Source organism: Phalacrocorax aristotelis, chromosome 7, assembly GCF_949628215.1.
Source record: "Phalacrocorax aristotelis chromosome 7, bGulAri2.1, whole genome shotgun sequence".
Lineage (NCBI taxonomy): Eukaryota > Metazoa > Chordata > Aves > Suliformes > Phalacrocoracidae > Phalacrocorax > Phalacrocorax aristotelis.
The window spans coordinates 40,072,842-40,099,445 of NC_134282.1; the positions used below are offsets into that span (position 1 = coordinate 40,072,842).

General features: G+C 39.2%; 3 protein-coding genes across 18 annotated transcripts in view; 1 reads left to right on the top strand and 2 right to left on the bottom strand.

Annotated features, from left to right (window-relative positions):
- TCF12 (transcription factor 12) overlaps nt 1-17,401 on the bottom strand; it is a 220,839-nt gene extending 203,438 nt beyond the window's left edge. The window contains exon 1 of the mRNA XM_075100285.1: nt 17,384-17,401. The gene's annotated coding sequence lies outside the window, so the exon portion shown is untranslated. The remainder of the gene's footprint in view (nt 1-17,383) is intronic.
- Nucleotides 1-17,553, bottom strand: part of LOC142059576 (uncharacterized) — a 42,168-nt gene extending 24,615 nt beyond the window's left edge. Inside the window, exon 1 of the mRNA XM_075098380.1 lies at nt 17,427-17,553. Within this exon, the coding sequence (XP_074954481.1) occupies nt 17,427-17,553 (127 nt within the window). The remainder of the gene's footprint in view (nt 1-17,426) is intronic.
- Nucleotides 17,554-17,700: 147 nt separating this feature from the next.
- ZNF280D (zinc finger protein 280D) overlaps nt 17,701-26,604 on the top strand; it is a 51,911-nt gene continuing 43,007 nt past the window's right edge. For 6 of the 16 annotated variants that reach the window (XM_075100274.1, XM_075100262.1, XM_075100267.1 and 3 more), the window contains exons 1-2: nt 17,701-17,835; nt 23,016-23,161. Coding sequence is in view for 13 of the 16 variants with exons in the window: in XM_075100262.1 (XP_074956363.1) it covers nt 23,023-23,161 (139 nt within the window). In the remaining 3 variants the exon portion in view is untranslated. The other 10 variants (XR_012661682.1, XM_075100273.1, XM_075100263.1 and 7 more) reach the window with 8 other exon arrangements.

Here is a 26,604-nt window from a genome sequence, read left to right on the forward strand (position 1 = left end):
GCACAGAGCAAACAGAAGCCTGGGGGCTTAAATGGTGGACATTTCACTGACATTCCTGCATGCCTTTCAGCTCCTGCTCCCCTTGTCCCACATAGGTGCTGCCAAACAGTGGACATAGCTTTGTAGATCTGTATTGCTTGTCAAGATCTCTGGCTAAACCTTTAAGAACTCTGAGAGCTGAGGGGAACTCAAATACGTCCTTTATGGGAGCCTACTGGGGCTGTAGCTCTCACTGTTAGTACTACTCATCATGAACAGTTTTCAAATCTCATGCTGTACTAACAGCTACAGAGCCAAAGAGTTGCATCCATTGCTTCAACTGGAATAGCATTAGAGCTGCTATTGCTTGTGTCAGGGTCTGACACTGTGCAAAACCTAAGAGGCATCACTGCAAACTAAGGGGTAGTACTACAGTTATCACTTCTGATGAGAAGTGAGCTGAGCCTATATAACCAGCAATATTGCAATTTTATATATGAGAGAACATGAGAGAGATCAAATTATTTCTCTAAATATCACAGACAGTTTAGCACTTAGGAATTTCTGCTCTAGTCCTAATACTGGAATAGGAGAACAAAAAATTAAGGGGGAAAAATATTTAGAAATTATTGAAACTGCATCTTTTCTCCCCCTTTGAGGATTTTGTTTTCAAGCAATGGCTTCCTCTCACAGCTTTTAGTCATCTTCATCAGTATGGAGTTGTTCTAATTTGTTACTTCTATGTTCCAATTATGAAATATGATATAATTCTAAATATTTAATGTGAATGGGATTATTAGCAATGTGCCCTTGTTGCATGCTGCATTGTTATCCTCTTTAGTATCATAAAATATATAATGTACCTGTAGCAAAGAGACCTTAGCAGAGCATACAGATGGAACTGAATTCCTAAAGGTCTAAATAAAAAGACCTAAATAGGTCTGCATGTATTATTCTCAAGATCTCAATACAGTCTTTTAAGATTATTACACATAAACACCAGTGAAAGAAGTCTTTCTCCATCTTCTTGTTAATACAGTACGTCCACATATTATTCAAAAATACACTGGTACAAAATGATCAGTTTGATTACACCCTAAAATTGAAAAGACCATTTAGGTTTTGGTTGGTGTGCATCAACAGAAAGTAAGTTTATGGTTTAATATTTTAGTGTATGAGATATTCTTCTTGCAGATTATAATGCCCCTCAGACTGTTCTGGGTTCTTTGCTCACCATTTTAAACCATTTTTTTCTAATATTCTTAAAGAAAGGTCAGATTCTACCAAAGGTGTATAGAGAAATATTCTAATTTGAAATGGAATAGTACAAAACATTATAGTTTAAGATTTTGAGAATCATGCAGTGAGACCTTTTGTTCATGTGTTACAACACTGAATGAAGGTTATTATTATTATATCTGGTAGTCAGTGCAAGAACAGAGGGGTGGAAAGCCTCCTAGATGATTTACTTGGCACTGGTGGTTTTGAAAAGAGATATCCATGGTCTAAGCAAAACATAGAATTTTGTTTACAAGGTGATGGAAGGAAAGGACAAGTATTTTATGGCTCCTAAGGTAAGCTTTTCCCACTGAAAGAGCTAATTCTAGGTTGATGGTATATTCGCAGTGGTTGAAATAAAAATTTTATTGAACACTTCAAAAATGTAGCAAATCAGTGTGGGATTTTGATATAAGCAGGACAGAAAACAGAACAGCATCCCAAAATGTTCACTGCTCATAGGAAGATATGAAGGAAAAAAGCCTGCAACGTACTTAAGGCTGTGTTGCAGATCAAGCTCTACCAATGTTAAACCAGCTGTGGGAAGGGGAAGATCATGACAAAGTCAGATTTTCTTTATAGAACAGCTGAGACCAACAAAGTTACTCATACGAGAAATAAATTAGCAGCAACCAGAGATAGGCTGCATTAAGAACAAGTAGAATTTATTGTATAGTGGTCAAGAAGAACATGAAGTTATTTGTGAGTTGCTGGAGCAAAGTGAGATACCTGGTTTACCTCATAGAGTAAAAGCAAGAGCACTGCCTAATCAGTAGTAAACTACCCACCTTCTTTTCTATTGCTAGTTCTTAGCTCCACCAGAGACAAAGATCAGGTCAGTGGCAGGGGCCAGTCACTGGTTCCTACAGTCTTGATTGCTCTGTAAATCACAACAGTCCATCTGGGACTGCTGCTGCAGAAGCTGATTTTCATCTCACATCTCTCACCTCTGTTAGGCTCTGTCACAGACCAGCTACCTGCTGTGCTCTAGCTTCCATTCAGCCATCTCTTATTCTTCTGTTTCTTGACCACTGCAGATATAAAGCACATCAGGAGCATTTTAAAAGATTTTTTTCCCTCATCAACTGAGGCCCTTCTTCTTCACTGTGTTCTTCAGCCACATTTTGAGTTTGTGTCTAGCTGACAGCTGTACAGCCAGGATGGCATCTAAGCCTTCCACTAGTCAAAAAGACTTATTTCAAAGAGCATTCCGTAAAATTCTCATAATGTACACTTTATCAATAAACCTTATAAAAAAGCCCAACAAGAGTAATCAGAAACCAAGCAGAATGTTTGCATTGGAGAGGTGGTTTCCTTGAAAATGGTGAAAGAATTAAAGCATTTCTCAAATGGTGAGCATGAAGTCTAATTAAGATCTTGCTTTGCACAAAAACATGGAAATCAGGTGCAGGGTCTTCTTAGCATTGATTGTAACTACTGGGAATTAGGAAATGGAAATAAGTTGCAATAAGCTACATGTGAATTATTGACTTCTTCAGGACTGATTAAAAGAAAATAAGTGGTTGGCCAGAAAGAGTGCTAAATAAATTGGTTTTTTCACTACGAAAAAATGTTGAAGATGCTTTGCCCTGTATCTACATGGCATAGCTCATAAGAGAAAACCATAACTCAAGACTGATGTCATTAGAACTATTGCTATTCTGAATCTGCCTTAATTTCTAGTTGCTTAATTTAGTTGCTTCACTCACTTCTCTTCAGATAGGGTTTTAATTTATGGCATCTGATACTCTTTTCTTGGTATCCTCTAAAATTCAAGTTTGGAGGAAAAATGAGGGTGCTAATTTGGAAAACAAAAATTTCTACAATAAATCTCCCCTAATAAGAGCACAAATAGATTTTATGTTATCATGTGGCTCTTAAATTTGCAAGTACTAGGAATATAAATTTAAATGTGTGAATATGTAGGATTGTAATTTTTTTAACTCAGTATTAGGAAACCAGACATAGGCAAACAGTCTCTCCCTCTGCCTGGAAAACATCTCAGTCAGAAGCTCCATGGCAAGGAGATGCCTAACCATGGAATGTTAGGCTTAGAACAGTTTTCAGTCAGATCAAGATCTGATTAAAAAAAAAAATCATACTCTTTTATCATCAAGTGTAGATTTTTATTAATACCATACAATCTTTCACTTCAGATTTTTTGCCTGTGACACCGAAGCTATCAAAATTGAAATTATTATCAATATCAATACTTTCTTTTTTTCTTTCAACCTATGTTTTTGTCAGCCTTGAATACACCCTAAAACTATATAACTAGTACAGAACTGTTCTACTCCTGGGTAAACCCCCCAATTCTTATTTTCTCAGAAATAAATAGCTACTCTTTAAATTTGCCTCCTATTCTAGCTCCCAGTTCTCCCACAAAAAGAACCAGGACTGCGTTCTAGCAAACAAGGATTTCTAGAGTTTAAATAGCTAACTTAAAAACAATTGACTCCTATTCTATTCTATTCTGCTCTGCTCCGCTCCGAGGGCTGTGTTCAGTCAGTCAGAGCCTTACCAACCTACTCACCCCAGAAGAAAACCCCCACACCTGAAAAAGAAAAGGGATGCAAAAGTTTCCCTTGTACTTTTACATTAGCTTTGATTTTTTTCCTAGATCTGGACACATGTATGTTGCACTTTTATAGCTGTAGTCTATTTCATTTCCAAAACATTTTCCACTACTCCTGAAACGTACAAAATTATTAAGATCCTGATTAGTGCCACAGATATTAATGATTACTGACAGTATTACTGTTTCTGTAAACATTGCATATTCCATTAATATTCAGGATTATACCCGAAGATAACTGATCAGTGCAAGAGGGTACCTATATCTGATCAGTTTGTCATAATGGCTTTCAAAGTACCATACAGGAAACTGTAAAAATGCCCCAAGAAAATTGATCTTATCCCAATGATCTGGCAAAGGTCCCAATCCTGGCAGTGGATCCACATGGAAGCAATTCTTGTCCAACACACATCCTTTTGTATAATTCAATTATTTCTAGAAAATACACTTCTGACAGCTAAGGCATCAAGTTTCTGCTCTTCCTGTAATATTGTTCAGTAAGTTGAGCTGTCTGCTGATTTACAATGCTATTCAAGGTTTCACAATAATGCCAGCCACCTATGTTCAGTGTTATCACTTTTAATGTAAAATTCTTGAGCAGAAATGCAACCAAAACAGTATATGTCTGGGAAAAGGCACTGCAGAAACCTTTCTAACTTAAATATATTTTATTTTAATATAGTACAGTGGAAATTAGTAAAATTAAATATTTTTAGTCCACTAAAAGAACATAGCTTCCTTACCATATATAAATCCAATATTGTGTGGATTTATATATGGTAAGGAAGCTATGTTCTTTTAGTGGACAAAAGAATACCTGGTTTGGACTCTGAAGTATATTGCTTTAAATAATTCTCATGTTTAAAAGAAGTTTATCAGGTGAATACATTTTATTCCTCTCAAAATAATACCTAATTGAAAATACTCTGAATGAATTAGATGTCTATATGATCCCATGGGAGCAGGTTCTCTTCCTCTATTAGAGATCATTAAGTGGTTAAAAATGTGAATGAACATGGCTGCTTCTGCAAATTGTTTTCAGTTAGCTGTTGAAATAGAAAATGCAGCTGAGAAACTGCTCTAAAATTATACCACTTTGCTGAGTACTTTGCTACTGAACTAAAAGAGTGGTCCTGTAGCTTAAGCCACTAGACACTGTTTATAATTAGTGCCTAATTTTTCACAGGTGCATTTTTCACAGATTTTGTCAGGGTATTGGCATTTTATAGCTAATTCAAATGTTGTCAAACTGAAAGTTGCACTTTCAGTCCATATAGCATATATTGATAGAAGCAAGGTCTGTCGTTAAATGTTAATTACACTTGGTTAACTTCTAGATTACTTTATTTAAAAATTAACTTTTTGTCAATGCTGGTAACCTAAGTTGCAGCATTATGTGAAAGTCTTCTCTAGAATAATAACTCTGAACAGAAGGCTGCCTTGAAGTGTTACTGCTCCATATATACCACTGCTTCCTGATATTTCATCCTTATCTTTCCTGAAAAGTAAAATATTAGCCTGTCTTGAACCTTCAAAGGGATGAGCTGTTTTTTACAGACTTGTACATGGCCTTTTAAAAAAGTAATTTTGGGGATTGGCAGATCTGGTGAGTAATCCTGGCTTGTAGTAAGGGATATGCACAGTGTTCACATTAGCTTAGAAAACATGAAAAAATACCATTTTAAAAAATTCTGTCAAATTCAGATAGGCATCTGTTTATTGTAGAAGTTTAATATCTGTACTCCACCCATCTAAACAAAAGCAGAGCAGTTGACCAATTCATTGTTAATGTTTCCCAGAGAAACCACATACTAGAAGTAGGACACTAGAGAAAACCACTTGTCTGACATCTATTGTTTGTGACAATGAAATTAAATACAAACCACTAATTGTTTAGGGCTTCAGTGTTTTGCTAGATATCTAAGGTCTAGAAAAATTGTTTTTTATTGCACATAGATTTGTACTAATATATTAGCACAATTAAGGAAATCACTCTGCAAATGTCTGCTGCAGGCACATAAAAAACTTGCTAGGGAAATCTGTGGGCTGCAGAATGTTATGATCCAGATCCCTTAAGAAATTCTGTGCATCCTCTGCTTACCTGTATTGTTTGTTAGGATGGATTTCATTGCCATAGCATTGTTATTTGCAATGTAATACTGCTTGTTTGTATAACTAAAAGTTATTTTTTAGCAGTTGTGACACCAGAATGGTATTTCTGTTGTCCTAGGCCACAAGAACTTTCACCTGGTACCAATGCAATACTATTAATTGCAATGTCATATGAAAATTCCAATTTCTTTCTGTAAATTATCACTCAAAGATCAAAAAAGCATCCATCAAACTTCTTTCCTATAACCCTCTCTGTTGTTTAATTTTTAGCCCCACAATCCTGATGCTACGTTGGTCTCCATTGCTACCAGCCCATCGTGGGGGTCTATAACACAGTTTACTGTAGTTGGAATGAAAAGTAACATTCGCCAGACACAGATTCTGAAGAAGGAAATTAAAGGATATTTTCACTGTTGCACTTACGTAGCACTGGAAGCTGGGATAATAATAGGGCGTATTGAGAGGAAATGGAGCACAGACTGCCACTTGGACTCTAGCTGAGCTTTGGGAACCAACTCAGACTTCAATTGCTCATGTACTATCCTTGCCCACAAGTTCAGGAGTTACTGGGCTAACAGTGTTAACTCAGGTCTGTGAGAATCACAACAAATAAAACCTGGCTCTTGCTTGCGAACTGATGGAAGCCACAGTTGTGGCACTTGTCAGATCTCTCTCCTGGATAGAATGAGTGTCTCTTCATTCTAACTCTCAGTATGAGTACTCTCTACCCAGCAGTTATTTTTACAAAAATCTGAAGCTTTAAAGGTGTATCTACCCTTCTATCAAATTTGTCTCAAATCAGCCTATGTGCTCAAAACCTATTAATGGGGCACATATGTGCTATGATTGCACAAATCTCCCTTCCTTAGTAAACTAGGATAAATACCTCTAAGAAGCCATATTGAAGTTTAATCTTTAAGAAATCACATTTTTTAAAAAATCAATTTCTTATAGACGTTCCTACCAAACTTAATGTCATGTTAATAGTACTATTCAAATGTACAGGAATAAATAAGAAATTATATCCTTTATATGAATTTTTGATCCCTCCTCCACATTTCCACATCAAAAATATGATTTTTCAGTCAAGCTGTTTAGAACACCTGCGATGTTTCACGGCAAATGACTGCCTTGTCTGCCTCAGAGCTAAGTCAATATTAACACCAACGAACTATGCATCACCACGTTTTTCAGATGGACTTTGCATTTTGATTGAAGTACAAACACATCCAGGCTGCCAGACACACGTAGTCCAGGTAGGAAGCATGCCTTCTGTTTTGTAATATGGCAAGGGAACTAAAAACTGGCTAAATTACAGTCAAGGACCAAATATTCAAGAATCTGGAGATGATGGAGAGCCTTGAAGTATTAACTGTGTTTTCGAGTTGCTGTTCACAACTTTGTTTCTTAAGTTTTCTTCAAGAAGTACAATAATTCCTGCTAGCAACACTATATGCCCAACATGAGGGAGCCCGAAGGAAAGATAAACAAGTTGACTCTGCTGAATATTAAGGCAAAAAGGAAATAGTTGTGCGGATACAAGGGCTGTTGGACAGTTTCAGACTTTATAAATAGCAGTCAGTGGATCAGAAAACTAATGAGAAAAACACCCCAGCACAATAATGTTTTTTTTTAACAGCATTTTAAAAAATATATAATTCTATAATTTTAAAGTTATCATTCATATGCTACAGAGGAACTTTCTAAAACTGAAGAGGAAAATATTAATCTTCTAGAGACTGTTCTCAATAGAACCTGGCAAAAAAAATGCAGTTTAAGGGAAGGAAATGATACAGTGTTCACATGAAATAAATAGAATGTTATAGAGAGGCCAACGCTTTCTTTTGATGTTTCCTAAACTTGATAAAGCAGTGTGAGTGCAAAACCCTAGGATGTGATTGGCTAGATCCACAAGCAAGAAAAGGAAGGTGGAAGTGATGCTGCCTTTCATCCAGAAGTCCAGGCACTAGTGCATTCATCTGAGAGAATGCACTAGGCAGAGAACCCTAGTTCCCTCTTCTGCTTGAGAAGATCCCCTCACTCAGGCTAGTAGGAATTTTGGAAAAAACCTCCTCATTTTGTTTCATGTAAGTGTTCACTGAGTCAGAATGACTCAAACCAGGAACTGGGGAGGTGGGGCACCCATGGCTTTTAATCCCTGTTCAGATAGACATTTAACATTCTTAAAGTAGAACAGCTAAATCAGAGAAGATCACCCCAAATACCCTGCAAAACTCTGATTAGATCAGACCTGTGAGAAGTGTTGATTCTAGGACTAATAATGGGTCTCCCCTTGCAGATTATAAACTAATCGGCTAGTGGATAAGGCAGCAATCTCCACTGTTTTCTGTTTTCTTATCCTAATACTCTTTCCTTTCAGTTTGGCAGCCAATCTCATAAATAAAAATTAGTTACTGGCACAGACTTTCTCAGAATTCATGGATACATTTTACAGATATGATAATGCCAAGAAATCAGTTTCAATTCTAGTTTTATGAACAGAAACTGCTAAGCAAATACATGATTACTCATAAAGAAACAAAATCTAAAAGTGTGTCACTTTCTCCTTAGAGTGATTTCCCCAGCGTTGCTGATACCTCAGCTGAAATTCTGAATAATATTCTACTAAAGGAATATTACATTTAAGAGACTTTATTTCTGTATTATTTCTGTATTATTTCTTTTGGCTGATGAGGAGATACTTATTGCTTAGGAGATTATACGTTTCTATGTTTATGCTTCAGGGATTTTTAAAATCTTCCTAATAGCAACTCATTGTGATGCAACATAAAATAAGTTATTTTATGATTTTCAAAGCAGATGCATCCTTTATCATTTGCAGTACTATCTGCAATAGTTTAAAAGCCACACTGGAGCATTGCACTTCTACAAGTTTTAACTCACTTTTTTGATCTTTTATTTTTTGAAAGGAATTATTCTTTTTTCTGCCCAACACAAAGTGGTTTGCTTGCAGGATCCTATATGAAGAATGGCTAATATTTTGCATAATGAGTTAATCAGTTTTTACAAATCACAACAAAATGAAGCATCATAGAAGAAATTTTCACTTCCTGTAAACAAGGGCACATGCTGCTGAATATCTGTTTACAATATTCTAATGAACTAGAGTATCCTGGCAAAGTAATGCACAACACCCTTTCTTTCTCTGACAAGGCTTGTGAGAGAGAAACCAATCTAGCAATAGGATGCTTGCAGTATAGCAGTTGCTGTTAGTATAACCTGGCAATTGCTGTTAATAAGACAACTTCTCCAATAAATATATATTATTCCTTTTATTTTTATTTTTTTTTTTTAAAGCAGAAAATGTGACTGTGAACTTTACCCAGTAGTGTAAATTTTCAACAAGAGTCTCTGGAGCGTATGTTGAGTTGGTATTATGTAGTGTAACAATGTCTGGCATCAACCCAATGGAACAATGTCCTTTACTAGTGAATTACTTAATTGAGTAGAAGTGGATGCAAAGGCTAAACCAAGTAGTTATTTGCTTGGTTTTTCTTTACTGTGTGGAGTACACGCACTGGTAGACACCTAGGATTGAATTTGTTCTAAGGTAACTGATAATAATTAATCCAGTAGACAAGGTGTATGCCCTGTATCTCTGATCTGAGAACTGGAGGAGCAGTTGCAATAGGTAAATGGATGTACACAGTATAATTTCCTAAAAATCAATTTCTTAAATGAAAACAATGAAAACTAAATTATTTCAAGGCTTATTTCTTAATGTTAATCTACTAACTTCATTTTAACCTAAAGTCACCATGAAAAGCTTCTGGAAACAAATTTTTTTTTTAAGAAATAATTTTCTTTGCATTCAAATAAACAAAGTGGATTTGTAATAGCAATGGTTCTGTTTGTAGCCATTTCACTCTGCTAAAGCTCATCCAATTCAAACATTTCTTGTAACTTCAAGCAGTTTAGAATGTGTCCTCACCTGATAAGTTTGAATAATCTTGACAGAAATACATGCACATTGAAGAGACACTGACCCTCCTAGATGTTATTTTTTTAAATTATTATTATTATTCTGCAGGATGGTATGCTGGAAGTGTTTAAAAAGACAGTTTATGGTTTGGGTTGGGTTTTTTTCCTTAATTTACAGACGCAGATTTTAAAGTTTAAAAGACTGTAAGCTTATGCTTTCTTCAGGGTTGAATGTTAGACTTTTCATATTGCCTCAAAAAGGAAAGTATAAATATGTTATATACGCCTAACAAACATTATTTTATAATGTTATAGACAGATTAGATCAGCCCTTAGTGTTTATACTTGTGCCAAATTCCTGAAGGTATGATACTGTAAAAACAAACCACAGCAGACTAAATGCAACCAATTTTACAAGCATACCTTATAGAATACTTGAATACTTGAGTAAACCATACATGTGTTGAATAGTTTTGTTTTGCAGATGTTCATTTAGTATCTGTGCATTTGTAGTTACAGGCTTCCCATCCGAACATATCCATTCTAATAAAATTTTGGCAGCATCTCCAATTGCAGTGTCATGCGGGTTAGTACTTGCTTTATGTGTGTAGTGCCTCTAAGAATAACAAATAATATTAAATAAACCCATAACTTCAATGCTAATGAGGAAGACTTCCTCACTCTGCTGTACATTTTTTACTGACGTACAAAATCAGAGCAAGATAATTGCACTCTGACTCCCAGATTACATAAAAATACTGACCAGACACAACACGGAGTCCTCATTCAGTAGGGAAAAAAAAAACCCAAACCAGAACACACACACTCCCCTACTGCCCCCCCAAAAAACCCAAAACAACAACAAAAAACCCACACCAACCCCCCCAAAAAACACAGAAAAAAACCCACAACACAAAAACAACCCACACAGGAACTAAAACACAAACAATCACACATTGTCACAGTTTAGTAGCACTTCCCCCAGTAGCTAAGTAGCACTAAATGTATGAAGTCTGCTTCTGACATGTTTTAACTTACTCTAGAAATCTCAGTGATGGAGAATTCACAGTCTCCCTAGGTACCCCTGACAAAATAAACTTTGATGTTAATAATTAGTCAGCATTATGTTAAACTCAAGCCACATATAAAATTTGTTTTTCAGGATTCTGGTCAAGACTTTTCAGAACATACTATAAACTTCCTTACTCTTCAACCACTCTCACCAAATATTATTTAATAAGTTGATAGCAAAGAAAATATTCAATGTTCATTTTTTAAATATCAACCTGAAAATTATGTAAGAGGTATTTTAGTATCAGAAGAGCAGAAAGGGATGCCTGATGTACTGTAAAGTTTTATTCTCTGAAAGTTCTGTTTTCCTAAAAAGTTTTATAACTTTATGTTCTCCTAGTACTTTGCTTTTACTTCTGTGTAGGTAAATTAATGATCCCTATTTAAAGTCTCTTGTCACTCCCTTTGTATATGGCACTCCGCTTCAATTGGAACACTGCTGGCACTGTTACATTGACCACCAAGTTCTATGACAGAGGTATCTGCATGCTGGTGGTAGCTTAAATGATTCCCATGTTTATGTAATCTATAAACTTGTAAGAGGCCTGCACAAATAGTTCATGGTAACATCTGCCACTGCTTCAGTTAAGAAACATTAATTCCCTTTTTCTGGATACTATCTCCCATTTGCCTCCATTGTTTATGGAGAGAGTTGGGAAAGTGAAGACTCTTTCATCTAGTGAAACTGTTTAGGTCATCATAGTAACGAAACAGATTTCCTAAGAAAAATGTCTGTAGCAATAGTTCGAAGAATTTCTTTAAAAATTTTTAATCCAAAGAGAATTTAATTTGTACTGTATGTATGATTTTGTGAATCCTTAATGGCATGGTTAAAGGTTTTCCAGATTAGCCTGTAACTACAGATTAATAAAGCACTATGATTTCATGGTAAGAGGTAAGGCGGTTTATAAGCTTTAAGCACACATTTCGCTGTTCTTGCGTAGCAAGGTTTCTAAGGTATCAACTACATTTCCTGGTTTCCTACTATCTAGCTCTTCAGTCTTGATCTGGAAATATAAAGCAGTCCAACCAAACTATTGTGTTGCTAAAAATCTTGATGGAATGTGTGCCTTTTAGTTATATATGGGTGGGATGGCTGTGGTTGAAAATCAAGTTAAAAAGTATGGTACCAGTGTGAAAAGTAATCATGCAGCTTTTGCAGACATCAATGCATTGTATGAGGATTTTTTTTTCCCAGCCCTAAGCTTTTTTTTTTCCGTAAAAGAAAAATAATGGCCATCTTCAGAATTATTATACTGGGCCTTCCAACGGGGGAATAAGCCAGGTCACCAAAGCAGCAAAAAAGGTGCCTTAGCTGCCTTGTGAGATGACAATCAGAAGACCAATCACCCCAAGGGTGTGCATGGCTGTAGTGGATCCTCGTCCACCCCTCCAGGGGAAAGCTGCGGCCTCAATTACCTCTCTGAAATGCCTGTACACCAATGCACAAAGGATGGGGAATAAATAGGAGGAACTAGAAGTCTCTGTGCGGTTGCAGGGCTACAAACTCATTGCAATTACACAGACATGGTGGGGATAGTTCACGTGACTGGAATGCTGTCATGGATGGCTACATACTTTTCAGAAAAGACAGATCAGCAAGGCGAGGTGGGGGAGTTGCTCTTTATGGGAGGGAGCAAGTGGAATGTATCGAGCTCTGTCTTGGGGTAGAAGATAAACAGGTCAAAAGCTTATGGGTAAAAATTAAGGGCAGGCAAAGATGGGGTGATACTGTTGTGGGCGTTTGCTGCAGGTTACCTAATCAGGAAGAAGTTGTCGAGGCCTTCTACAGACATCTGGAAGTAGCCTCACAATCTCAGGTCCTGGTTCTCATGTGAGATTTCAACAACCCTGATATTTGCTGGAAAAGCAACATGGTGAGGCGCGCACAATCCAGGAGGTTCCTGCAGAGCATTGAGGATAACTTTTTGACACAGGTGGTGGAGGATCCAGAGAGGTGACATGTGCTGCTGGACCTTATACTAACAAACAAAGAAGGTCTGGTTGAGGATGTGAGATCTGGGGGTAGCCTTGGCTGCAGTGACCATGAGTTGGTGGAGTTCAGGATCCTGCGAGGTAGAAGCAGGACAACAAGTAGGATTACAACCCTGGACTTCAGGAGAGCCAACTTTGGCCTCTTCAAAGACCTGCTTGGAGGAATCCCATGGGTTAGGGCTCTAGAAGGTAGGGTGGCCCAAGAGAGCTGGTTAATACTCAAGGACCACTTCCTCCAAGCTCAAGATCAGTGCACGCCTGTGAAGAAGTCGTCAAGCAAAGAAGCCAGGAGATGCATACGGATGAGCGAAGAACTTCTAGAAAAACTTGAATGGAAGAAGGAGGTTTACAGCATGTGGAAAAGGGGACTGGCCACTTGGGAGGAATATAGGAACATTGTCAGTGCGTGCAGAGATGCAACAAGAAGGCCAAGGTCCACTTAGAACTAAATTTGATGAGGGATGTCAAGGATAACAAGAATGACTTCTTCAAATACATCAGTAGTAAAAGAAAGACTGGGGAAACTGTGGGCCCGCTGCTAAACAAAGCGGCCGCTCTGGTGACACAGGATGCAGAGAAGGCAGAGTTACTGAATGCCTTCTTTGCTTCAGTCTTTACTGCTGAGGCTGGCTCTCAGGCAACCCAGTCCCCAGCGGTGAGAGAGAAAACCTGGAGGAAGGAAGACTTTCCCTTGGTTGAGGAGGATTGGCTTAGAGATCACCTAGGCAAATTGGATGCTCACAAATCCATGGGCCCCGATGGGATGCACCCATGAGTGCTGAGGGAGCTAGTGGATGCTGTCACTAAGCCACCCTGCATCCTCTTTGAAAGGTCATGGAGGACAGGAGAGGTGCCTGAGAACTGGAGGGTAGCCAATGTCACTCCAGCCTTCAAACAGGGCAATGAGGAGTACTCAGGAAACTACAGGCCAGCGAACCTCACCTTCATCCCTGGAAAGGTGATGGAACAGCTCATTCTGGAGGCCATCTCTAGGCATGTAGAGGAAAAGGTTATCAGAAGCAGTCAACATGTATTCACCAATGGGAGATCATGCTTGACCAACCTGATAGCCTTCTATGATGGCATGAGTGGCTGGGTAGATGAAGGGAGACCAGTGGATGTTGTTTACCTCGACTTCAGCAAGGCTTCTGACGCTGTCTCCTATAACATCCTCATAGGTAAGCTTAGGAAGCGTGGGTTAGATGAGTGGACAGTGGAATGGATAAAGAACTTGCTGAAGGGCAAAGCTCAGAGGGTTGTGATCAATGGCACAGAGCCTGGATGGAGACCTGTAACTAGCGGTGCTCCCCGGGTGTCTGTACTGGGTCCAGTCCTGTTCAATATATTCATCAATGACCTGGACAAGGGCAGAGTGTAACCTCAGCAAATTGGTGATGATACCAAGCTGGGAGGAGTGGCTGATACACCAGAAGGCTGCGCGGCCGTTCAGTGAGACCTGGACAGGCTGGAGAGCTGGGCTGAGGGGAACCTCATGAAATTCAACAAAGGCAAGTGCAAGGTCCTGCACCTGGGAAGGAACAACCCCACGCACCAGTACAGGTTGGGGGTTAACCTGATGGAAAGCAGCTCTGTTGAGAAGGACCTGGGAGTGCTGGTGGACAGCAGGTCGACCATGAGCCAGCAATGTGCCCTTGTGGCCAAGAAGGCCAACGGTATCCTGGGCTGTGTTAAAAGGAGTGTGACCAGCAGGTCGAGGCAGGTTATCCTCCCCCTCTACTCTGCCCTAGTGAGGCCACATCTGTAGTACTGTGTCCAGTTCTTGGCTCCCCAGTTCAAGAAAGACAGGGAACTGCTGGAAAAAGTCCAGCAGAGAGCTATGAAAATGACCAGGGAACTGGAGCATCTCCCTTATGAGGAAAGGCTTAAAGACCTTTGTTTGTTTAGCCTGGAGAAGAGAAGACTGAGGGGGGAATCTTATCAATGCTTATGAGTATCTCAAGGGTGGGTGTCAAGACGATGGAGTCAGACTCTTATCAGCAGTGCCCAACAACAGGACAAGGGGCAATGGGCATAAATTGGAACACAGGAAGTTCCACCCGAGTATGAGGAAAAACTTCATTACTTTGAAGGTGACAGAGCACTGGAACAGGCTGCCCAGACAGGTTGCGGAGTCTCCTTCCCTGGAAGCATTCAAAAACCACCTGTGTGCGGTCCTGTGGACCCTGCTGTAGGTGTACCTGCTCAAGCAGGGGAATTGGACAAGATGATCTCCAGAGGTCCCTTCCAACCCCTACCATTCTGTGATTTGTTTGCCTAATTCTTTTCTAGTCTCTATGAAATCAGTATGAAGATTTTGTTAACATTTGAGCTGAATCCTCCACAGAGGAGTATGTTCTTTAATTGCCTGGTACTGCTGGCTGCAATGATAACTCCAAGGACTACTACTAAATGTGGAGGGTAGGAAACCCTGTTTTTATTTTCCCCTACCCCAGCACCTCCCATGTCACTTCCATGGCTGATGAGGAACATTAGAATGGACCTTCATTGTTGATGCCGTCTATGAAGTCTCACATCTTAATGCTAAGGAGATGCAGCTCACCTATATCACAACACACTGAGTTTTCAGTCTCTTCTTTATAAAGAGCTTTTTCAGATCTCATTAAACTTTCTACTTTTTTCTTTAGTTAGTCACCAATTATTTGTTGCATCACAAAGTTTTAGGGCTTTAACTACCTTCTCAGCTTAGCTAAGATGCTCATCTATAAACTGAGGGAGCCTTGGAAATAACTATGTTTTGTAATTATGGGGGTTGTTTACTATCCTTCATTCATTTTTGAGTTTCAAAGTTGTGAAGGCTCATTAATTCTCACTTGGTAAACTTGGTTTGCTCCTACAGCTTTGAAGGATAATGGAAAAACATTATATTAAAACAAGTTTGTCCAAGGACTTAGGCAGGGATCTTGCAGAACAGACAGTATGCAATTCTGCACCTTCAGAATGCACAAATTTAACAAATTAAATGTGCAGAGCTGATCTTAATTCTGTTATTTCACGGTTTTTCAATGTTTTAGCTTGTAATCTTAATATACTTTTTATATTTATCTTGCCTTAGATAGATCATGAACATCTGCAATGATTTCTCAGTAAATAAATGAGTCATTGAAAATACATGTTTCAAATAACTGGGTTATACCGCTCTCTTCCCAGTCACTTCAGTCTAAAGTAACTTCCCCTCTCTAGGTCCCATTCTTTTTGTCCATTTTCTGACAAATACCAAGAATATTTCTTTCTCTCTTTCTTTTTTCCTCCTACTCTGGCAGGATGGAATAGTTTAATAATTGTTTAATTATTAAACTGTAATAACCAAATGATTTAATGGCATAATCACTAAGCAGCAATTATTTAATTACTAATGTTGTTTATTTTTTTTTCTTCGCTTCTCTGAGGTTCCAAAGTACTTTGGAAGCATCCCAAGGCTAAAGATAATAGTGAAAACGAACAGATTATCTTCCAGGGTAAACACAGTAGTCAAATCTTTAGAGTTTAAGTTCACAAGGAGAAGGGTACTTCACTTATTCTTCTGAAAAATACCTGTATTTGACAGAGAATTTACACTAAATAAATTGAGGGTGTCTGAAGGCAGCTGCGCCAGACATCACGAATAATAAGTCGTGAGAAGTATAGGCTGAAAAAGTTGAGTTACAGATTACATTTGGTTAAGTACTTTCCCATTAGTTATCTTCAAAATTCACCAGAAATATTTTCATATTTTACTAAAGGAAGAATCACACTTTTTTTTTTTTTTTTTAATTAGAGTAGAATGGGCAGCAAAACTGAGAAAAAAAGAAAATAAAAACTCAGGAGCATTCTTAAGGCAGATGTTGGCCAGGGTGAAAGAGCACTATAGACAAAAAGGCATGAGAAAAACTGAAAATCTTAGTCACCTTTCGGTTCAGACATTTTTATATGCAAATTCCGAGATAAGCAAAAACGCTGCTCTTTGTGGTACTATGCTCTTGTTCTCTAGCGACCATGTGTCATTGCCCAGTTAAGACCTCGTCTAGCAATTTTGTGATGTCCCATTGAAAGTAATGGGAGTGTTTTATTCAGTAAAGTTTGGAACTGTTAATCATATATTCAATCACGTTACTTAACCCACTGGGTAAATGGCTATGAAAAACCACAATGAAAACTCAGGTGCACAATGGCCCTCCAGGCCAAACCGCGTTTTGTATATTGTGCTCCATCAATTCCAGCAAGGCGCTCTGCATCGTGTTCTCAGTTGCTCGTATTTAATGCTAACTTTGGGCACAGCCTTCCCTTTTGCATGGAGTTCCGGGTGCTTGGGACTGACCGTAGCGCACAGGAAAGGCCTAGCTGCCTGTCACAGCCCACCGGGCGCCGCGACGCCATCCCTGTGTGCAGAACCGACCACTACACTCGCTTGCATAGCGAGCGGGGCCTACTTACGGGGCACCACCGAGGTGAGCATCTCTCGTGGCGCTCTCCTCACCGCTGGGGCCCGCCGTGGATCCCGCCCAAGGCAGTGGCGGCGGCAGAGTAGGAGCGCGGACAGCGGCGACTGAAGGGGCGCGAGGCGAGCGGCCCACGCTAGCGGCGGGGTGTGAGGCCCGGCACATGGCGCGTCGCACCGCCCCCGCGCGGCCCCGGCGCGGCCCCGCCCCGCGGCTGCCAGAGAGCGGGGGCTGCTGTGGGGCTGACCCGCGCTCTACCCGTCAGGCAGCGCGCTGGGCGGCCGCCCCCGTCTCCCGCCCTCCCCCGGCGACGGCGGCTGAGGTGGGGCGCCGCGGTTCGGCGATGTGAGGCGCCTCTGCCAGCGCGGCCGCCTCCCATCCCCCCGCCAGCCCGGGAGGAAGGGAGTGGGGCGGCCTGCCGCGGCCTCTCGCCGGACGCGCCGCACGGTAAGCCAGCCCGCTCCTTCCCCTTGGCCCTCCCTCCCTGCCAGGGCGGCCTACCGCCTCCCCGGGCGGAGGGAGGGAGCCGCCGCTCGGTGGCAGGCGGGCCGCAAGGGAATTGTCGCCTGCGAGACCGACGCCATCTTAGGTCGGAGCGCGGCCTTGTACCCCCTTCCCTCGTCCCCCGCGTCTGTGGAGCGGAGACCCTGGGTCGTGAGGGTTCCCGCGGGGCCCCGCTGGGAAGCGGTGGGGGCCTGCCCGCAGGGGCGTCCCGGGCAGGACTCGCTCCGCCCTGCCGCCGCCGTCCGGGGCCGGCCGCCGCCAGGGCCCCCGGCAATTGGCAGGGGATGCCGGGCTTGCCGCCGGGCCTCCTTCCCTCCTGCTGCGGCTGTGGTATGCGGGCCTCGTCCAAACCCGAACCCGTGGCCTCGGCCGAGTCCTTGCGGTCACCCGGCAGCGAGGAGGCCGGGCGCAGGGCGGTCGGGCTGCGCCCGGGGTTGCTGCGGGCGGAGCGGCAGCTGCTCGGCTGCCCTCGGGACGTGGCTTCCTCCCGCGGCCTCGCACCCGTCGCAGCTCGCGGCTGTGAACTGCTGACTGGTTTGCAGAGGCAGTATCGGCCTTCCCTAGGCGGAGCTTATACCATCTCATGGCAGAGCGGGTCCTGTTGGCTGGCTTAGTTTGGTTTTGAGGGAAGTTGGTTTATACTTTGGCTTTTTAAAACTTTCAGGTTCAATTTCAGCTTGGTTAGTGTTTCTTCGCTGCTGACACAAGCGCAGCAGTCAATAGAAGTACAATTGCTCACAGTTCTCACGAAGTTGCGGATTGTGTACTCTTCTACAACTAACCTGATGCAAAGTTATGTGCCTGTATGGGAAGTTGTCAGAAAAAGACACTGGGTGCTCACCGTATGGTGTGTGTTGTAAATAATATTACTTCCCTGATCATTTGAAGTGCAGCTGTTAAACTGAAGAAAAAAAAATGTTGGAAAAAGTCACTGATAATACTGTTATGGAAAGGTGACAAACAAGTCTGAGAACTTTCTAGTTAATATAGATGCCCTCACTCTTTAAGCTCAATACCAATATCATGCTAGTGATTTGGTTTCAGTTATTTTAAGCCGTTCCAGAGAAGTGTTGAGTATTGGAAAGCTCGCTTGGCCTGAAGAGTGGAACAGGTGACTCACATCTAAAGCAATAAATGGGTTTTCAGTAACTCTAAATTTTATTGCAGCTCCATTTGCCATGATTTCCTATAGTGTTGATTTCTACACATCTTTAAGGTATGCTTCTACAGATCACTTTCTGCTGTTTTCACTGCAGCCATTACACTCTTGTTACATTTACTGATGTTTGAATCATTTTTGTTTATGTGAGTGCTTTTAAATCCTAACAGTAAAAAAAAACCAGGTTATAGATACAACTGGCTTTCAATAAAGTTAGGTATCTTTGAATGTAATTGATATGACAAATAAGGATGTCCAAACTGGTGCTTTTAAAACACTTATTTCATCAGAAGCTTTTTGCTCTTTTGTGCGATGAGTTAATTTTTTTTTTTCATCTTGTATCAGGTTTTTAGTTCATGGCTTGTCTAGTAACTATACTAGCATTCCATGGGCTTGTGTCTTTGCAGGTTCTTGGTTATCTGTGCCTGCCTAATGAACTTTCATGACTAGCCATAGCTTTTTCTGGGATATCTTGATATACTCTAATGATTTTTTTAAAATATATGTGTTTTAAATAACTTGTTCACAATTTTGACACTTTTTAGCCTAGAACAATGGTTTAAACACTTTCTTTGATTATATACATAGAGACTTTCATTGGAGTTTTGGGCATCTCAGATGCACGGACTACCTTTAAGGAGATGCAGGTATGAATGTGTATATATGTTTATACATATTAAAAAATGAGGAGAATAAAGTCTGTTGTCAATAAGTTTAGTTGTCTTATACTGGCGCCTGCACCTCTACTGGAAGATATTTGGGGTGAGTGTGGGAAGGATTCACTGTTGGTTTTGGCTTTGATAGCAACCACTAGCAGGATTCTTGGAATGCATTTTCTGTGTTCATGCAGTTAGAGAAGCTGAAAACTTGGAAGCTAGTTGTACTCTGAAAATGGATGTAGATGTTTCTTTTGGCAATGGAGACCATTTGAGCAGTTCGTGCACAGCTCCTGTAATCAAATCTGTTCCCCCTCACTGCAACTTCGATTGCTCAGACCGCAGATTATTTGACCTCTCAATCATGCCAGTAAAACTGTTAGTGGGCCAGGTTATTTTTAATCTGTGCTAGTTCACATCACAGTCCTGTGAAAAGTTGTACTAGCACAACTGAGGGAGCAGTGCAGGAGCAGGGTGGGAACTCATTAGGCTAGCTTTGCTGCCAGGAAAAAAGTCAGTGAAAGCTTGACTTCACATCATAGCACTGAAATTAAAAAAAAAAAAAAAAAGGTTAACAGATCTGAAATCATCTTAATACTTGCATTTTAAAAGCGGCCATACATTTTGAGTCACCTTTTGAGAATACCTTAATATGTACATCCTCATTCATAAAATGAAACGTCCATAAGACATACCACCAGTTGGTGTAACTTTCCAGAAGTCCATGCCTATGTTATCCAATTATTTTTAACTGTATAAAAAAAAATCAGCTGCATTACAGTGTAGCTGAAATTAACAAAAGTACTTTGTTAGAGTTCTGCTAACATACAGATTGCTTGTGTCTATTTTACGCTTTTAATGTAAATTACATGTGCTCTCATTTGCATTCTCTGAGCATATTTTATAATTCATTACTTTTTTTTCCCGGAGGTCAAATAAAAGCTAATTTTTTAAAAATAAAAAAACTCCCCAACTCTTATGTTATCAGTTCTATGAAAAAAAGTCTCTGAAAACAGTCTTTCATTTTGCCTTGAAGTCTAATAAACTTTGCCTCTGTGTTAGTAAAGAAAAGGCACTCTAAAGAATGTCCTCCTACAGAGGAGAGTCAGGCTTGATTATCTTTCCAAGATCTGGCACATGGCCCCTCTTGTCTGTCAAGTGGAAACTGGCTTCATACTTTTGCTCTTTCCCCACTGCAAGAATCTAGTGTAGCGTCTTACTCGCTTCTTTCCTAGCACATGTTTAACTTCAGCACCCTAAGCTGATGGAGGAGGGAGGAAAGGGTATAGCTTTGCTACTTTGTATTATCCCCAAGGCTTAACGTGTGACACCAACAGCCATGTTCTCATGCACTTTAACGAAAGTATAGGGATGATTCTGTCTGCTCCCCTGTGATAAGCTATTACGGACAAATTATTTCTACAGTCCATCACCAAATGTAGCAGCTCATTACTCCTACCCTTAAATTGTCATCTTAGACATTAGACAGTTTCTCACTGTATCTTTGCTGAAGACTTCAATTTCAAACGTTGATAAATAATGAAGGGTATCTTTAGTTTTGCATAATTATGCTTTCAAAAAAGTAACTTGATCCAATGTTTAATATATATGTTGCTCGAAATGTTTTTGGAAAGGAGAAGATAATGGGAAATGGTACTGAAATGTGTTGAATAAACACCCTCTTCATCTTACAAGATAAATGATTTAGTTTAAAAAATATCAGTTTATAATTATGAATGTAAACTTGACTTCGTATTGATGTAATCATACACATTAGTGCTAGTTTGATGCCCTGGCTCTTAGGTTTAGGGAGTTAAACAGTCAGAGAACTATCACTTCATAATAGTCATAATAATGGGAAGTCAAGCTTCCTTAACTAGTTTGCTTTGTCAGGTAAGTGTTACATTAGCACAAGAATGAGAGAACTATTGGTAATGTTTCCTGTTGGCAGTGGTCTGGTAATAAGACTAGAAATGTTCTTATATTGATTGTGGCCTTCATGAAAGGAACTGTTGTTCGGATATTCTTCAGTTTTTGTCAAAGCAGTTTAGTGATGAATTGAATTTCATGTGCTTAACTGCTCATTAATTTCCAGGAATTCCTGTATTGGCTGGAAGTACTATTGAGTTCCTCACGTAAAAATGTATTATTTTCCCTCTGATTTACCAAAAAATAGAGACACTGAATTTTGTGAAGCTCCGTGTCTTAGGCAAAGCAAACACTGTTGTATTGGGATCCAGATCCTGGTTATTGCTGAGATATCCCTGTGGTTTTATGAAATTACTGCTCTTATTACAAATTAGATTATCGATAGTGTGTGTAAAGAAATATAAAAGTTCTTATTTCCTGTATTGTTCAGAAATACTTTAAAGATTATGATAGAGGATGTGAAAAGAAAGGAGAATACTTCATTAGCCATCACTGTTTATTTAAAAAATACACAAACCCAGTTGTGGTTAGAGAATCTGATTGTAACTTGGTTAATTCCAAAAGCTACATATTTTCATTACAATTTTCATATGTGACTTTTTTTCTTACTGCAAGAGCAAGTCTCCAAGCATGAGGGACTCAGTCTGATGAGATCTATGCAAAAACTTTATCGAGTTCTAACTGATAACAAAAACACTATGCAATTCATTGTGGGTGTATGGTTTGGGGTTGTTGTGGGGGGTTTTGTTTGGTGCTTTTTTTTTTGGTGGGTGGTTTCATTTTTGTTGTGTGGATTTTGGGGAATTGTGGTTTGTTTGGTTTTGTTGGGTTTTAAAGAAAATGTGATTATGGCAAAACCTTACAAAATGTGTGGGGCTGTGGTAGGTTGTGGATTTGGGTGGGGTTTTGTTTGTTTTGGTTTTCTTTAGATGCAAAGAGAATAAAGCTGTAACTAGCATTCAGTAAGTCAGTTGTGCCAGGGGTATTACATGCTCTGTAGGGTCTTCACATTTCCTGTGAATCATCTGGAATAGGAGTATTTTTTAAAAAGATACCTTTCACTGTGGTGTCAGAGGCTTCCTCTGATAGTTATTGGTGAATTCCACAAAAACAGTTAAAATATGTGAACGATATCTTTGGTCTTTATCATCTTTAACAGCAAAGATGAGAATTCAAATGATTGTCAGAAAGGTGTCAATCTTTGAAGATCTTGTATATAAGGTCAGGTTCAACCTGTATAGGACATGGAGGTGGGTGGGAAGGAAGACTGTTCTATGGGAGTTATCGTCAAGTGCAGTCATCTTTACTGAATGGTGAAACATTTGTTTCATGAAAGTACTGAATGTTTTGATATCTGTGTTTTGTTTTTTACTGTCTAGTCTCAAGATGGCAGAATTATTTATGGAATGTGAAGAAGAGGAACTAGAACCGTGGCAAAAGAGAGTGAAAGAGGTGGAGGAGGATGATGATGATGATGAGCCAATCTTTGTTGGAGAAATCTCAAGCTCAAAGCCAGCTAGTACATGTAAGATACCTGTTTTAAATGATGGAAAATGTTATTTCAAGGTGTAAAATTTGAAACTTAGTTCGAAAATATAAACTTTTTAACAGTAAGACTTAAGAAATTCTACATGTTAAAGCTGTTCTGTAGTTTGCTGTCATACTGAAAATTGGTATTCTTAAGAAATTCTGTCCTAAAACCCAGGTTATGCACAGCTGCTTCTACCTCTAGCTTCAAATCTCTGAAGTCAAAACAAGGACGTTTGAAGGTTTTAGCATTAACAATATGGTTAAAAGTCTGATGTATACAATGCTGAAACCCTGCATCCGATTGCTTTTAATGTAGTTGATAGATATTTGGAAGTATCTCCCTACTAAAGTAATGTGCGTGAATTTAAGTCTTCGTGTTACAGTCCCTCTTTGTTTTCCACCCCACACTTCGTGTGTTGGTAGACAGTCTGAATGGGTAGACATCGTCCTGACAAAAACAAGGTAACTGTCTTAAGTGTCTATAATAAAAGCACAATCAGGAAAAGTGATTAATGTGAAACTAGTAGAAGTCTCTCTGTTAAGTAAGGTATTTTTGTTAATAAATTCTTTCATCCCCTGTAAAATAAAAGAGTTTTTTTCATCAAGTTCTGTAGTTTTTTCCTAATGCAGGCAGTGCAGGGGGTGAGGTTAGGTGGTTGTGATGACAACAGATGTGTCAGGATTCCATGTTTGTCCAGTGCTTGGGCTTTGGCAGGTAAGTAACAGAGAACATTATTTTTATTACTTAAATCAATTTTAGTAATGAAACTTTTTTGCTTTCTATATACGGCCATCCAGTAGTCAATTGTTAAGAGGCTTGATCTAAGGTTTCTCTAGCTATCAAATACAGCAGACTGCCTGGTGAGGTTTACTGCTTTCAGTTTCTGCTTCATCTCTGCTATGCTTGTATCCAAGATTTCCACAGTCATTTTCTGAAGGTGTATAGTTTGCAGTGAAGAATCTCAAGACAAAATATTAAACTAGGCTCCCTGTCACACCCTGCTGCATGGACTTTGGAGCTATTATTAGCTATTCAGTCACTTTAGTTCACAGTATTTTCATCTTGCATCTGAACTCTATTTTACTTACTCACAGAGATATGCTAATGCTTCTTACACTAGCTTAAAAAAAGTGGGAAATTATGTTTTAAATATTAAAGAAATATGGAAGCTGATGTTGAAGTTCTCTCACCTGAAAATAGTTCTTAAGGGTTAACCTTTTTTGAATATTCTTAAAATATTCTAGGTAATATTAAAAATTTGAAGAATATTTTAAAATTACTATGTTTTCTGCAGTTACAAGCTTCTAGAAGGACTTAAAAATACCCTTACTGTTTTCTGGAAGGTCCAGAGACCTCTGGACTGCTTAGTCATTGGTAGTAGGTCATGGCATGGAACAACTATTAAGGCACTAAATGTACAGTGGAACAACAAATATGCCAAAATTCATTGCAGTTGTTGTAGTCTCAAGGGTTTTTTTGGTAGTCATAAAGGATAGAAATAGTTCAGGTGAAAACGATAGTTTTGATATGATTCAGCAACTTCAGGAACTCTGGTAAAAGATAGAGACTTAGAATATATGTGTCAGATCCTAGTGCTTTCCATACTCGGTCCAGACACAAGTAAAATTACTTATGGTATAACTTTTTACTTAATCTCTTTTTCTTCCCATTCCTCAACTTTTCTCTTTGTAATCTTCTACTACACTAACAAATACAGCTATGGAAAAATGACCTCAGTTCTTCTCTGGCTTGTAAGTAGTACTACCTTGCAGTAGTCAGGCTCCAGTTTGTTATTGGTGATAGGCAAGACACAGTGAAGTCAACTTTGCTTATCACTGTTGTTTAGTTTTTACCTGAGAAAATTCCTGTCTGATCAGATGAAAAATTGGATGACAAATGGAGACTCGTGTGTAGTTCTTAATTTTTCTGAAAGGTATATTTTCTTCAATACATAGCAATTTTTTTAACCTTTTCCTGACAATGCAAGTATCAGGTTTTATACAGACTGGTGTGGAAAACTTGAAGGAAATAGCTAAAAACCCAACTTTCACCTGCTGGTACAATGTCATGTACAGTAAAGTGCCTTTTCTGACCTTCTGGAGGATTAGTTTTACTGGGATGAGAAGTAACTCACATTTTGTTCCCTTAACCATTTACTGCAACTGCTCATTTTTCATAAAGTTACTGCTCATTCTTCTTGCTTCCTTTTCATAATGATACAAACCTGTAATTTGTTGGTACTTTAAAATGTTGTTCTGCATGTTAGCTTTCTTAACTTCAGTGCTGTTTTACCTAAACAGGACAAATAACGCTTTGATGGGGGAGGGGAAAGGGCACATCAAGTCTGTGTTGAATCAGTTGAGTCATGTAAATCTAGTTATCATTTCAAATCACTGGCTTCCTGAAATGTTCTTTTTAAAACAGTGAAATCTACCTTTGTATTTTAGGATGTGAATTGTGTGTGCATCGAACTGTCTGAGGCTGCATATGCTTTAAGAGACATAACTTTTAGGATTTTTTTTTTTGTAGGTAGATGAAGGCCTTAGTTTCATTTCACTCTGAAATTCAAATGTGATGTATAGATTCGTTACTAAACACAGAGCATGTGTTCAGCTAAATCCTGAATTAAGTTAATCCTTGCTTGTAGTGTTGTATTGAAGTAAAAATAGTATTACTATTACAGGAAGAAATTTCGTCATCTCTTAAAACATGAAAACCTGTTTGGATCTGTTGGTTGCAGCTGCTTTTTTTATTAGTATGATCTAAATGCAGGTGACAGGCTGAAAGCTGTGATCTGAGCTCTACTGCTACTAGATTTATTCATCAACCTGAGTGGTGTATACTAATGAGCCATTGCTGGTGAAAACAGCCTTAAGGTTGTTAAACACAATGTGTAGATAATCTAAGATCTATTCTTCGAGATCCTGATGTAATTTGATCCTGGTTTGAGAAGGTACCTTAAATCTTGTTCATTACATATTGGAGGATCAATCTAATTTCATATGCATATTTTCACTTGTCAGAGCAAGAAACTTGACAGCAACGATAACAGAACTGAGTATCTGGCAGTAGAAAAATATTGAGTTGATGAATATTTTTGTAACATTCTGGAATGACCAGAAACCCCAGACTAAGACACAAAAAGTCGGGGAATAATGCTGGCATTAAAAAGGGAGTAAACGTCAAATCTAAGAAATACCATGTGTTTCTGATGACTCTAGTCATAGACTATCATGTAAGAAGATCAGTCCTCTTGTAAAGTAGTTCCAACACAACTCCTTTGATTGCTGGTCTGTTGATTTTTCTTTCACACTGGAAAATGGAGATCATGAAGTCTTAAAACAAGTTTGTAGGTGCTGTATGTTGCTGTAATACAGAAGCAAATGGTGTAGTTACTGTTACAGAGAAGATGCTTCCTTTAGTGTAGAGCAGTTCTA